This window comes from Typopeltis vanoorti, chromosome 2 (genome assembly GCF_054136105.1).
Source record: "Typopeltis vanoorti isolate ZY-2024b chromosome 2, IOZ_Tvanoo_1.0, whole genome shotgun sequence".
NCBI lineage: Eukaryota > Metazoa > Arthropoda > Arachnida > Uropygi > Thelyphonidae > Typopeltis > Typopeltis vanoorti.
In genome coordinates, this window is record NC_143550.1 from 157,130,743 (window position 1) to 157,146,332 (window position 15,590).

Here is a 15,590-nt window from a genome sequence, read left to right on the forward strand (position 1 = left end):
CTAAACTAGAGTTAGAAAGAATTTTCTAACTCTAGTTTAGTCTTTAGTTATTTTCTATATATTTTTACTTGTTAACGCATCACTCCATATTACTATGACTTCAGTTTTTATATATGTTCCTATGAAATGAATAATATAATTCCAATAATAAAAAGTTGAATATAAAAAATTTAAAACAAGAATTAAATTAAAAATTTAACTATATATATATATTTAGATATATATATTTTGTTGTTGTTGTTGTATGATTGGAAAGATTTTGAGGGGAAAAAAGCAGATAAAAACATTCAAGGTCTTACAAAAGAGTTCATAATATTATAAACTGGAATTGTATTATATACTGCTTTATATAGTAGTGCTTTAGTACAATACTGCTTGGAACATGTTACACACCAGAATGGTCTGAAAGGAACAGCTGCTAAGTTGCTATGAAAATTTAACTATGTTTGATTTTCAGTTAAATTTCCATATACATTCATGTCTATATGTTATACTGACATAAAAATCTTCTGCAAGGTCCATTATCCTTTTCTCATACTTAGGTAATTTTCATTTAGAGAAATTGGCTTTGAAACATCTCTGAGAGTAGTAAAACTTACAGTAAAACACAATGAAGAAAATACACTGAATGATATGTTCTTTGTGGGAGCATCTTTTGCATCATGAAAATGCATCCAATTGCACATAGTAATTTGAACTTTCGTCAAGTGAATAAAAAATATACGGTCTCATCATGTAATGTTTTCCTCTAGGTTGTTGAGGACAATATAATATTTTGGCCACAAAATACTTCTGGTTGCTCTTCAGACTCATCTGGATGCTTATTTAGAGTGTCATCTATATCTTCTCTTTCTTTTATAGTTTCGTGACTGGCTATGTAACATCCAGTTCTAGTAAGAGAAGCTGCTGAAGAAGGACTTTCACTGTCACTGCTTATGCTACCCAAGGATGAACGAGAACTACTACTACTGAGTCCACTAAGGAAAACCATGCGGCCCAGAGCCCTTATAGCATTGCCAGTTTTCTAAACAAGAATAACAAGAATATTTCAAAATAAAATATGTAGTTCACTTCTATAAAGAGACAGAATACCAATTATCTACAAAAGAAAAACACCTGATTATTATTAGCATTAAGGTATTCATTCAAATCATTCCTGTTTAATCTTTTTTAAATAATTCTACACTCAAATGCAATTTAAAAAAAAATATCTTTAATTTTCCAAACATTTTAATATGATGAATAAGTAGATGTTTTATAATTCAATAAAAGTATTTTGTTGTTATTATTATCATCAGGCTCCATGGGGTCAAAAGATTCCATTGAGCCTGATGGTCCACTCTTTTACACACCTTTTGTGCAAAAGGCCTACTCTTTTGAACAAAAGATAATCATGTGCCTTTAACCCATTCAGTTCCTGCATTCAACCCTTGCACATTCCTTCCTTATACAGTTTCCATGGATAGTCCCTTGTTCTCCCCTTGTCACCTTCTACTCAATCAAAAATGTCCTCCACATTAACATGGTAACAACCTCTCACCAACTTATACATCTCCATCATATCATGTCAAGAAAGGAGTAAGAGCTAGGTTTTTCTCTCAGAGAGCAGTGAGTGAGTGGAATAATTTGCCCTTAGGGGTAGTGAGTGCATCTAGTGTAAATGAATTTAAGGGAAGGTATGATAACTGGGTTGGGTAATTTACAGCCTCCCTCGATGAGTCCTTGACTCCCTGGAGGTCTCAGATAATAATAATAATAATAATAATAATAATAATATCCATCTCTCCTTCTATTCACAAGATTCTGCAGATTGCATTCCTGACCTGGAACCAACTTAGTGAATCTTCTCTGGACCATCTCTAATATATCTAAGTTTTAAAAGAGGTAAACCATGAGTAGACATAACTATACATAATAAATAACGGAAAAACTCACGTAGAAATATTATTTAATGGTATAATTTTCGCCTGTGACACACAGGCGAAAATTATACCATTAAATAATATTTCTACGTGAGTTTTTCCGTTATTTATTATCTAATATATCTGATTCTTCATCCCATAGAAAACCAGGAGCCAGGTCTGTGCATGGTAATCCATATGCAGCCTGATCAAGGCCTTGTACAAGATAACTATAACTTGTTTGCTTCTGCATGTTAAGGTCCTCCTGATCATTGCCATGGTCTGTTATGATGTTCTCACAATTTTAGTGATGTGACCCCTAAACTTCATGTCTCTATCCACCATCACTCCCAGATTTCTCATCTCTTCCACTTGCTTCAAAATTCCCCCATTAATTATATACTCTTCATCTCTTCCTTGCCTACCAAATTTCAAACCCTTATGCTCTGCAAGATTAAACCAACAGCTCCAATCCTCACTCACACAGTCTCTTGAGATTCTCTCAAAAAAGCCACAATATACAGTATGCTCTACTCTTCATAGTTCTTCCCAGCTTTGCATCATCTGCAAACAGATGCTTATCTCCAGTTAAGCCTGTCCCAATATAATTAGCATGTATATTAAATAACAAAGATCTCAAAGAGATCCCTGTTGCACACAGGTTGGGATACCATTCTCCTATACACAACCTTCTGATACCTATCTAACAGCCAATCACCTATCTAAATCTAGTCTCTTATCCGATTATCATTAGTTAAAAGTTATAAAATCATAGAGTAAGCCTCTACTTACAAACTGTGAAGAAACCAACAATTCTTATTTACAAACACTGCATGGACCAACAAATTGCAACACCCAATTCAACGAACAAACACAGAATCCCATGCTTATTAACAACTGATGATGTGCAAAGTTCATCATATTTTATGATATGCAGTAGAAATTTTTTATTTTGGTATCATATTGAATATTATTCAGTTGTTGAACATATTTCACACATTAATGTTATGTGTGCACTTACATATACCATGATATTTTTAATACCTTTGAAATATTGAAACAAATGTAAAGTGTAGTGTTTGTGAAAGTGCTAACAGTGGCAAAACAGGTTTGGAGGGTGGTTGACATATACAGTGGAATGAGGAGAAGTGTAGATATGCATGGAAGGCTGTGGAAGAATGGACTGAAGACCACATGAAAAAGGTAACAAATGATTTGAGAGTGGCACTGTATGATTTCAACAGAAACTAAAACTGACATACATTGGACATAAAGTCATAAACACTGCATACAGTAGACTCTCGACTATCTGGCCTAATGTGGTGGAAGGGAAGGCCGGATAACACAAAGGCCGGAGTTCTAGGCCTACCTTTTCACACAAATGTGAAAAAGTAGGCCTAAGATGAAAGGGTCAAAACTTACAGTTTTTAGTTTTTGAAAAAGTCCTTGATAGATGACTGCTTCACCCTTTTAGCCCTCTTCTGCGATGCAATGTCCCTCCACTTACGCAAGCAGATGATATCAGCTGGCGTCGCTTCCTCCTGCTCACTAATGTACTGCGGCGCTGCTTCCATTATCTTGAACCCTTCCGAATGTGGGATGAGATTTTTCCTGTCATCTAAGGATGCCTCCTCTTCTTCTTCCCCCCGTGTCACCATTTCCACAATATCGTTGTCAGTTATTTCATCAACTTCATCGTTTGACATCCATTCTGTGATGTCCTCTGCATTGACATCGTCACAGCTTGGCACATTTTTGAGCAAACAAAACGAGTTTATCGTTTTCATCTTCCACTTCATTTCACACATGGGTTCAAGGTTGAAATGTCCACCTTTATGGTCCAAAAGAATTTTCCAAGACTTTACAAGTGATGTGTTTCGAATCTCTTCCCATGCTTCGGCCAACCACCTTACGACATCTAGCAAGTCGATATTTTTCAGAGTAGTTACGCAGTCTTCATTATTATCAATCGCTGATATCAACGAACTGAGAAGCCGCGGACGATACTTTTTCTTTAGCATTTCAAGGATGCTCTGGTCCATCGGCTGACAAACAGCAGTCACACTGGGTAGTAAAAATAAAGCTTTGATGTCTCCATCTGTGAGTTCGTCATTGGCAGGATGCAAAGGTGCATTGTCAAGAAGTAGCACAGCTTTTCTCGGCAAATTGTTGTCTTTCAAATGTTTTTCTACAGTCAGTACAAATTCATTTTGGAACCAGGTTTTAAAGATTTCTGAATTCATCCATGCTTTCTTTTGATGTGTGTAATGTAATATAGGGGTAGTGATTCCTGATTTTTCAGTTTTTTAAAAGCTCTAGGTTTCTTTGATTTTCCTATTAATGTAAGCCTAAGATTGTGGTTGCCGGTTGCATTACTGCAAGCCAAGATGGTGACTCATTCCTTGCTTTTCTTGTAACCTGGTGCAGCGGCTTTTTTTTTGATGCAAGCGTTTTTGTAGGGAGCATCTTATAATTTAAACCAGTCTCATCGCAGTTGTACAACTGCTCCTCAGAAATTCCCTCCTTTTCAATAAGCTTAAAAAGATAGTCTTTGAACAAAGGTACAGTCTCTTTATCAGTGGATAAAGCCTTCCCACTTATGGTAATCTGGTGAATACTGAATTGTTTTTTCCACCAATCTAACCATCCATCACTGGCATTAAATTCTAAATCTTCTACATATATTTGTTGCTTAAATTGTGATGCTTTTTTTCCTGCAATATCAGGCCAGTAACAGGCAAGCCTTTTCCTCTTAAGTGTTCATGCCACAAAAATAAAGCTTCCTCAACTTCTTTATGCTTTCAGTATCGTTTTTCTTACTTTCATTCCACTTCCACTAGCTTGGGCAGCACACCACTTTTCAATTTATGCTCGATTTTTCTTCCAGTCTCCAACTGTACTTTTCCTCACTCCTACCTCCGAAGCAATAGTTTTTGCCATTACCCCAGAGTCTAGTCGCTTAATAGTGCGTAGTTTATCCTTCATAGTCACTACAACCTTTTTTCATTTATCACCCATTTCATAATCTTTAATAAAAAAAACAACAAAGCACACCAAACAACAATTTACTAACGTAACCAGGAACAGTGGCAAATGTATTCTGCACTTGTGGACATCTGCACTTTGCATGTCTCAACTTGTGTTATGCACACAGCACATAGGAGGATTGTAGCAGACGCCCACTTGCTTTGGCAAAGTAAATCACAGTATGTATTCCTCATTTTATCACAGAGAATTACTGTATTATTATAATTCTCCGTGATAAAATCCGGGCTCCGGATAGTCGAGAGTCTACTGTATTTAGATTTTACAAAGGCCTGTGATAGTTGTCACATGGCAAATCAGTAATTAAACTGCAACAGATGGGATTGGATAAAAGATTAGTACATTGGATTGGTAGTTGGCCGTCTGATAGGTATTGGCAAGTTGTGTATTGGGGGGGGGGGGGGCAATATTCAAGAAGAGAAAAGTCACTAGTGGTATGCTCCAAGTATCTGTTTTCAGTATGTTAATGAAATGCTGGGAACAGTCTGAATTGAGGCAAGCAGTTTTTTTGCAGAAAGTTGGAACAACTATGATATGACTAGAGTAGATGTTGAGCTTTCTAAGAGGACTTGAATAGACTGAATGAGTAGGCAAGTGAATGTGGGATTGCCAGTTCAACACTGCAAAGGGTAAGACTTTAAAATTTAGAAAGTAAAGATGGGAAGCATAGTATACAACTGGTGGTGATATTGTAGAGAAGGTGGAGAAGATAAGGAATTTTGGGGATGATAGTGGATAAAGACTTAAAATTTAGGGAACACATTGCTAAAATTACAAGCCCAGTGCAATGGCTTATAGCAACAATGTAGAGAACAATGACATACAGGAGAGGAGATTATGGTTAAATTCTTTTTTCAACTCCTTATGGATTACTGTGCAGAGATTTAATCACCTGGTTTTCAAACTCAAGAGGAGATTCTGGAAAGCATGATTGAACCATGATCTTAATTCGTTCACCTTCACTGAACTCATTACATTCTTAGATAACACATTCCAATCACCTGCCACTCTCCGTGCAAAAAAAACCTGCTCCTCCAACCCTCGTTACATAGCTTCCAGAGATATTTCCTGTTCTCCTTGACATTCTATGAAACACTTCTATGCATTATCTAATGATTATGATGGTGTGAAGAGCAGGTTAATTGCATGGAGATTGCTAGGTGACTGGAATGCATTATCTAAGAGTGTGGAGAATGTGAATGAGTTACAAGCATGATTCAATGAATTAAATGTGAGAAAGTAGGACACCCCATGGTGATGATAAGTAAAATAATAATAATGATGGTGATAGTAATAACAATTTTTAAAAGACAAAAAAATTTTGATTATACTTACAATGGCTCTGTTCAGTCCCAATGGTTATTTCTAATAAATAAATTATCATTCTTGAAGAAATGGAATGCTGTTTAACAATTTGGGTTCAAAATCAAAACAGAAAAAAAAACAGTGCTTGAGTATGGAATCAATTTAAGATAAAGCTAGAAGTCTTTTTCAATACATTAAAATGCACATGGGAGAAACCAAATGATTCTGCTGAATTTGGAGCGAGTCATAGGTGGTCTGCTAGTTTGAGAAAAAGGATAAATATGAAAACCTTGCATCATCTGCATAATTCACCCAAAGAATTTTCTATGACATGATAAAAAATTATTCGAAAGGAACACTGCCATTGTCATCAAATCTTTAATGGTGATGAGACCGGACTTTTCTGAAAAAGATGCTATCAAGGACTACTGCAACTTGCAAAGACAAAAGTTCCAGGATTCAAAATCTGAAAGGGTTGTCTAACTTTGTTACTTGGTAGGAATTCTTTGGGTGACTTTGAAGTAAACTAATTGTTTACCACTCTGAAAACCTAAGGGATTTAGGGATAGTTGTAAGGCAGTATTGTTGGTTATTTGGAGTTCTAATAAAAAATTGTAACATTGCACTATTGATAATGTGTTATGTCATGTTACAATATTAATTGACTTAAATCCAAATGTAAAAATGATATTCTTGCCTGCCAGTACACTACCAGCTTACTGATGGACCAAACAATAACTGCAAACTTCAAATTCTTCTATTTATGTTATTCAATTAATCAAGCTGTAGCAGCTTCCAGTACAGATGAAATTAACTCTGGAAGACTTTGGGAAAAAATACAATATCTTAGAAAGTCAAAAACATTGACCATTGTCTGAAAAAAAGAAAGTCAACAATAATGAACTACTGTTGGAGGAAACTGTATCCATAGTTTGTTTCTGGTTTGGAGGGTGGTTGACATATACAGTGTAATGAGGAGAAGTGTAGATATGCATGGAGGGCTGTGGAAGAATGGAATGAAGGCCACATGAAAAAGGTAACAAATGATTTGAGAGTGGCACTGTATGTAGAATCAATTATTAGAGGTGTAGTGAACAAGAAGGTGCACAAGGTTTGTTTTCCTGCAGTAGAATGAACACAATGATTGCAGGCACTGGATATGGAGAGTACATGAGCAAGCAAGTTGGTAGTGGTAACAGAAATGAAAGAATGATTGGGCAAGGGACAAGGAGAATGTGAGAAGAAATGTCAGGATGTTGTTGAGGAGTGTACAACATAACAATATAGTAAGAAGGGTAAATTAGTGTGTTGTACTCCAGGTGTGACAGTAATGAGTTGAGATGTGAGCAAAGTTTATATCTCAACATAGCTATATCATAGAATGAGAAATTAGGTGGAAATAGGGATCAATGCCATTTGGGAACTATGCAAGAACTATTTAGTAGAAGCAGTGTGTGAATGTATTTATTCCCCTGCTAACATGAACAGCATGTTCATGTTAGCAGAGGAATACCAAGGGTCACCACCCAGATCGGTTTCAACCTTTATTGAGGTTTCATCAGTGACCCTTCCCATAATGCACATAGCATTATACATACCCATAAGGATATGTGCTTTACATTATGGAATACTAAGGCAAGTGATGTGAAGTCATAAGCTTCTATATACGAGTTGCCCTAGTCCTGAAAGTAGTTCAGGGGTAAAGTTGTTTGCTTACACTTGGATAAAGGATTAAGCCAAGTATATAATTTCTTGGTATCTTTAATTTATAGTATAACCAAGTGGAAAAACTTTCAACATTCTCCTTGTCTAGTTCATTATTATAAAATGTGAGCAAGTTGCTAAAACGTGACCTTTCATTTGTAAACTCAAGCAGTTCATTGAAAAGTGGAAATTCTTTGTCAACCCATTTCTGAATGCGAGCCCTAACCAACTTTAACAAAATCTTCCCTGTTCTGAGACTCAAATTATATAGCCTGATCAAAGGAATAGCCAGTTCAGCTGAACATTCTTTTAGTACCCATGCTGAAATCCCATCAGCTCCCATTGCTGAATTCTTATTCATTTGTACAGCTTTAATACCTACTTTTCATACTCCTCAGTTTCCTTATCCAGTGAAGAGGTAGCAGCGAAACTCAACGTAGCACATAGCAGGTTCATAGCTTTTTAGCAAAATGGGCACTTATTGGTTGAATAACCTCTTCTGAATATGTAACCCCTCATACCATCTATATTCCGTAGAGTTATTCTTTCATATTCATTATTTCTTTTACTTGCAGCATAACAACAGAATCCTTGTGGATTGTCTTCAGCTTGCAGAGCCAGTTTCTTTTCATACTCAGATTTAGCTTTCCATACAACAGTTGTGACTATTCTGGCTTGCTGCTTATAATTTTCATAACAAACATTATCCTTATGCACACAGTATTCATTCCACGTAATCCTGTTCTTACGAATCTCTTGCTTAATAAGATTACACATCCAGTTGATTTCTACCCTATTTATTCTTCGATCTCTCGAGACACATTGCGATATTGCATCATTTAAGTATTGTTTAAATGCTTTCCGCGCACTGCCGATATTTTTTTTATCCCGCAACCGATACCATTACGCTGAACCCAACATACTTCTCAATTGATCATAATTTCCTGCTTTGTAGTTCAGCATGTAACCTTTTCTGAATGGAACATTCCTAAACTTAGCTACTTCCCAAGTGAGTATTGCATGATCACTGTCACCAACCAGAGGCAGAATAGTTATGTCTTTAACTGAAATGCCTTCTGACACTATAATGAAATCTAATACTCTTTGACCTCAAGTTCCTTCTGTGACATGCTGCTTGAGGAAGTTGTCTCACAACAGCTGTAAAATCTCATGATATTTTACTGCTATCCAAGCAATGCTTGGATAATTAAAGTCTATCATTATGATTACTCTTTTCACACCCATCATCTCTATTTCTTCATTACTAGTAACCAGTCCACCAGGTCTGTAACAACATCCCCACTATGTATTCGATCTTTTTAGATTCTACCTGACACCAGATGGCTTCAAACTCACTGGCACATGAAATACTGTTACTAGTACTACAATCATAGGTCTCAACTCTAACTGGATTCAAGTAATCTGATATCATTTGTGGCATGCTCCCTTCATTCCTATCCTGTCTATCCTTCCTGAAAATACCGTACCCTTTACACTAGATACCAGTTAGTATGTCTGATTCTGATAGCCAGGTCTCACTAATACCTACAATCTGAAGTCTCAACATATTGACCAAGAAATAAACTCTACCCCTTTCATTCTGATACTCCTAGCATTTGTGTACAAACATAATAATCTACCTGTATGTTCTTTTGTATACTCTTGTCTGCATGACACAGTTGGACAACTTGCAGATCTCTATTCCTTATACATGTAGACATCTTTGCACACTTTTGATAGGTCCGAACTGGACAAACACAAAGTCGAAATTGATCTCTCCTCGTAATCATTTCCATGAATATGCTCATTCCCATCATCAATAGTTATATAACTGTGTTGCTCTTACACTCATATTCTCACCATTCCTCCCATTATAATTTAGTGTGTTAGGCTCTCTGTGTTAGGTCTCATACCAGTTATTAGTTTTTCAAGACTCCTGATACCAAATGCATTCGAGTGTGGGAAGTCCCTCTTATACAAATCCAATCTTCTCTCAAACTCACGCCACACATCCAAAAACTCACATCCATTCCTTCTAAACAGTGTATAATCATTTGCCATCATAGCCCTTCTTTGTAATTTATTTTTATCATATTGAGGTAATATATAGCAACTATTTTCACTTTTTCCCTCTTCAGTGATCAATTATAATGATCAATTTCAATTTTCATTCAACAAACCTAGGTTTGTTGAATGAAAATCTAGTTAAATGTCCTAGTTAAAAATGATATAAATTTTTTGATGCATGACAACTGATTTTAAGGAATATGAAAATGTTTGAGATAGAAACTTAAAAATGCATTTATCCCTGCCCCCCCCCCACCTCCCATAAGGAGCTACTAGCCTCTTAAAAACCTCAAAACCTTAATCAGTCAATTATGAAGGATTAGACAGGGAATTCACTAAGTTTCAGTACGAAATTTTAATTAAATATGTTACTTAAGAAACTTGTCTTAGTAAATGATCTGAAGTAACTTCATGCTTTATGAAACAAGAATATAATTTCTAGTCAAGTATAATATACATTGTGACCTAGAAGAAAAACTTTCCACAACTAATTCTCATGTATAGTATTTGAGAATAAATAGAGAGACCTCAGAAGAATTCCTAGTTCAGAAAGGTGTGAGACAAGGCTGTGTCTTTTCTCTGATTCTCTTTAACCTATACACAGAAGAAATATTTAATAATTTTAGTAACCTCGAAGGAATCACTGTAGGGGCCAGAAATTAATAACCTAAGATATGCAGATGACACACCGTGTCATCTTCTAGCTGAAAACAAATGTCACCTCAAAACTCTTATAGATGAAACCCTCAAGTATAGCGAACAGTATGGCCTCAGTTTCAACTTTAAAAAGACAAAAATCATGATAATTTCAAGAGAAAAGAAAATATCAAAAATATGCATCGATGTAAAAGGAAATAAATTAGAACAGGTGCAAAAATACATATACCTCAGACACTTGATCACAGAAAATGGCAGGACAGAGGATGAAATTAGAAAAAGGATTGAAATTGCAAGGTCAACTTTCAACAGTATGAAAAATCTGCTAACATCTAGAGAATTAAATCTGAAAACAAGACTAAGAATCTCCAAATGCTACATATGGTCTACATTATTATATGGAGTAGAGACATGGAGACTCTCCAATCTGAGTGTGAAAAAACAGTAGGCTTTTGAAATGTGGATGCTGCGAAGAATTATGAAAATATCATGGAAAGAAAAAAAAGACAAATGAAGAGGAACTAGAGATGGCAGGCGTCAACAGGAGCCTGATGAAAGAAATTAAAAAGAGAAAAGTCAGATATTTTGGACATATTCTGAGACATAACTGCCTACAAAGGACACTTCTCAAAGGAACTGTTGAGGGAAAGAGAAAGAGAGGAGGACAAAGACTGGAGTGGATGAAAAATATAGAAGACTGGAACTATCTCTCATATGAGGAATGCAGGAGAGAGGTGCAGAATAGGACATGGTGGAGATACATGGTAGTCAATCTCATGGAAGGAGAAGACACCTGACAGAGGACTTAAGAAGCATAAAAAAATCCATCTGAATGACATAATAAATGCAACTGTGGTAATTTACACATTATAAGTAAAATCATACAGTATCTATACCAAGCTGTGCTAATCAATGCCATAAACTCTTCTCACTTAATGTTAACATTTCTGCATTTGTGAACAAAGAAAATAACTTAGCTCAGGATTTATCCCAATTCTGGTTTATTTATTTGTTTCTATCGATGCCACACATCAGAAATAGTTGTGGAAAGACTTGACAAGAAATTATATTCTTGTTTTCATTCTATACCAAAGCATAAGTAACTTCATAACTAGCCTACATATACATAAAGGCTGTTGCCTACATCGATTGTCTTAGTAACTGATCTGAAGTAACTTCATGCTTACACTAAGGTATGAAACAAGAATATGATTTCTTGTCAAGTATAATATACATTGTGACCTAGAAGAAAAATGTTCCACAAGTAATTCTCATGTAGAGTATTTAATAATAAGGTGACACACCTTTTTGATACTTACATATGAAAAATATATGAATTCTGCATCGACACAAAAGCAGCCTTGGTAGAGATCATTCCCATAATGTTATTGCATCATGGGATGCTAAGGCAACTGATGTAAAGTCAACAGCCACTATATACAAGTAGACTAGTAATGAAGTTACTTCATGCTTAGGTATAGGATGAATTCTTTTAAACATTAAAATTTACAAATCAGAGATTACAAAACCTATAGTTTTGTATAACACATATCAGTGCCATGTATAGGCAATTCAGGTAAGTATGACCTTCCATCCTTTCCACAATTAATTATTATTATTATTACTGTATGAGCACCTCCATGGAGTCCACAGACTCATTGCAGAAGACCACATCTCTCCTTGAACCCATTAACAAAGTGCTAACAACTACTTTTGGCATTCCATTCATCCACAACTCTCCAAGAGAAAAATCTAGTCCTCATGCCCCCTACTAACCACACTTTTACTCAACTTCCAGAGATGACTCTTGTTTTACCCCTGCATTAATCCTATAAAAACCTTTAAGTAACTTACATGTTTCTATCATCCCCCCCCCCTTTTTTTTTCTGCCTATTAACCAACTACTGCAGCCCACACCCTCAATCTATCCTCACAAGGAATGTTCCACAGACAACTCACCATCTTGACTGCTTACCTCTAAGTCTTCTCATTCCACAAGAAACCCAGTAGACCAGATTTGAGAAGAGTAAACCAGATGTGGACATATCAAGGCCTTATAAAGAGGAATAACAACTTCCTAATCTCTGCTTGTTAATGTGTTCTTCAATAGCTCTGATTTTGCCTTTGCCATGCTAGTCAACTTTCTTGCCTGAGCCTTGTACTGTTCATGAGACTGATGATCACCTTTCTCTTTATATACTCTCCATAGCATTTTCTTCTTCTGCAGCTCATACTTAATGATATTACTCATCCATCTAACTCCTGCCTGAATTAACCCTCCTTACTTTAGGTATACAAAATGCTTCCTCTAGATTCCTCTTAATTATCTCTCATTCACTACTAACATCCTTCCTTTTCAGGGTTTTATGCCATGTCACAGCTTCGAGCTTCCTCCTATGCTTGCTCATAATTAACTGCCTTGTATTTCCACATATATCCATTCTTGACAGAATATTCCTCATGTTTATCAATTTCCCTAGTCAAGACCACAGGGTCACTTTCCTCAATCAGAGGCAATGTGGCCACCTTGGTTACAGAACAGATAGCTTTTCTAGTCCTGTGACCAGGTCTAATATTCTTGTACCGAGCCCCCTCCATCACATGCTGTCTCAAATAATTATTTCTCAGTAGGTGTATAAATTCCATTTCTTTCCTGCCATATGATCTCTCTCTTCCTTCCAATCTATATCTCCATATAATCACTCAATTTGCTCTCAATGTACTAATTTGCTGATGCATATCTTTCAGATCATTCATAGAATCTCCTGGTTTATAGCAGCAACCAATCATATATTTTGTCTTATTGGCCTTAATCTCGCACCAGACTGCTTCAAATGAACAGTCATTTGAAGCAGTCTGGCTATCTCCTGTTCTTTTTGGCTACAGTTTATCTGCTATCACCACCAGCAGTATCTTTCTCTCCATCCCATCTTCCTTGACTATTTCTTCACATTCTATTCCTTTAACTACATCATCTTCTGTTAGCAAGTCTTATTAATTATTATTATTACCACCTCAAGACCTCATAGAGTCAAAGACTCATCTGGGAGTGCCTGTATAAAGTTTCACCTCCATAGTACACTAAGAGGAACAATACATGCCCTTTGGTTCAAAGACATAGATTCAAATTCCTTCTAGGATGCAAAGAACATTTATAAGCACTTTTTTTTATTTAAGTGAGTAACAGAATTTCACCTCCATGTGAAATTCTGTTACTCACTTAAATCGGCTCACTTCCTGAATTCGGCTCACTTCCTGAATTTCAATGCTTGAGAATAATTCTAATCAACCAACCTTTAAAGATGCTAATAAAAAGCGTGGCTGAGATGTGCTGTTCAGAAGTAGTAGTAACAAGACATCTAAGATCATGAGGTATCACAGTCATGTCTGTCTATTATAAGTGTTTTCAAGAGGGTTTGTATGTCTCCTAGGAACTAAAAAGCTGACCACTCCATATGAGATAAATCAGGTATACTAAATTAAAATTTAAAAAAAGCGAATCTTTAATTAAACATATATTTTTACCTGCCATTTTCTTCTAATGATAAATCTTTTCAACTTGTCTGTTGATAACTGAATACTTTTCCTCCCTCTCTGTCCTCTGGCAAGCCAGCCATGCTTCAAACAGGAAGATGCAGTCAATCTTTTCCTTAGAAAATTAAAGATTTTACTAAAATAATGAAGACACATTCTTGTTGTTATATCATTACAACCTCCTAAGTAATTATACGTGTAAAAATTCATTATTTAAATTAATGTTTAACTAATTTTTGAGAATTTTAAACAATTTCCACTTACTCTGGTCTTTTTATTAGCAGCCGAGTAATAAAATCTTTGGCATCTTTGGATATAGAATCAAATGCTTCATCTTCAAAATCAAAATCAACTCGAGTGATATTTGTGAAGGTTTCAGCATCACTATCACCCATGAAAGGAGATAATCCGGAGAGACTGTAAAAAATTATAACTGTTATAAATATGAACAACAAATGCATAATATGCTGTTTGGAAAAAATAGCATATTACAAAAATTTATCTAATAATTACAGAAAAGGAATATTATGACAGAGAATCCATATGATGATAGAATTCCATATAATAACTGATAATAGAACAGGAAGCCTAATTTTTCACTGCCAAACATCCTCCTGTGGTTAAAAAACTACTACCTTACAAGCGGCTCCGTAGTGCAATTGGAAGAACGAAATTGGAAGTACATTGCGTCCTTCGATTGGAAAAAGCCTGAGTTCGATTCTCGTCGCGACGAGAGGAATTTTTATATGAACTTTTTCAATCAAAGGTGAGTTAGCCAATCTCATACAGGGGTAGCAGGGTTTTTTCTCCCGGAAACTCTGGTTTTTCATCCCACATACAGGCAAATCGGCCCTTCAGAATACATGCAATTTACAGACAAAAAAAAAAAAAAAAAAATACTAGTTGTGGTGGTGGTGTTGGGCGATAGATGGTGTTGATGGAGATGATTGGTAGAGGTTCAGTGTAGTGGTGGAAACAGTTGTATAGTAGGTGTCCTCCCGCGATGAGTATTCGGACTCTTTGGAGGTGTCACGAATAATAATAATAATTAAAAACATCTATTTTTTATCAACATCCATCTTATCAATAAATTTTATTATTATTAAAGCCCTACAGAGCTTTGAGACTGAATGTGAGTGATTCACTTTAGGCATCACAAAGCAAATCCTAAATTCAATCACACACAGCACTCTCTTAGGCAATGCATTCAATATTTTATCTACCAATGTTTATGCAAAAAATCCTACTACTACTACCTTATTTGCCATTCTCTTGTGCAACTTTCAGGAATGAATGTCCTTGTCCCTTTGGCACATTATATCCTTTGAAAAATCTCACCAGTGTCTATCCAGTTAATATCTCTAACAACTTATAAGG

The 15,590-nt window shown here is 35.8% G+C and overlaps 1 protein-coding gene across 1 annotated transcript in view; it reads right to left on the minus strand.

The window, feature by feature from the left end:
* Positions 1-748: 748 nt before the first annotated feature.
* The window catches only part of LOC150109561 (myosin light chain kinase, smooth muscle-like), a 184,406-nt gene continuing 169,564 nt past the window's right edge, over positions 749-15,590 (minus strand). Inside the window, exons 18-20 of the mRNA XM_090402656.1 lie at positions 14,478-14,630; positions 14,205-14,328; positions 749-1,024 (exon numbers count right to left, since the gene is read on the minus strand). Of these exons, the coding sequence (XP_090258782.1) occupies positions 749-1,024; positions 14,205-14,328; positions 14,478-14,630 (553 nt within the window). The remainder of the gene's footprint in view (positions 1,025-14,204; positions 14,329-14,477; positions 14,631-15,590) is intronic.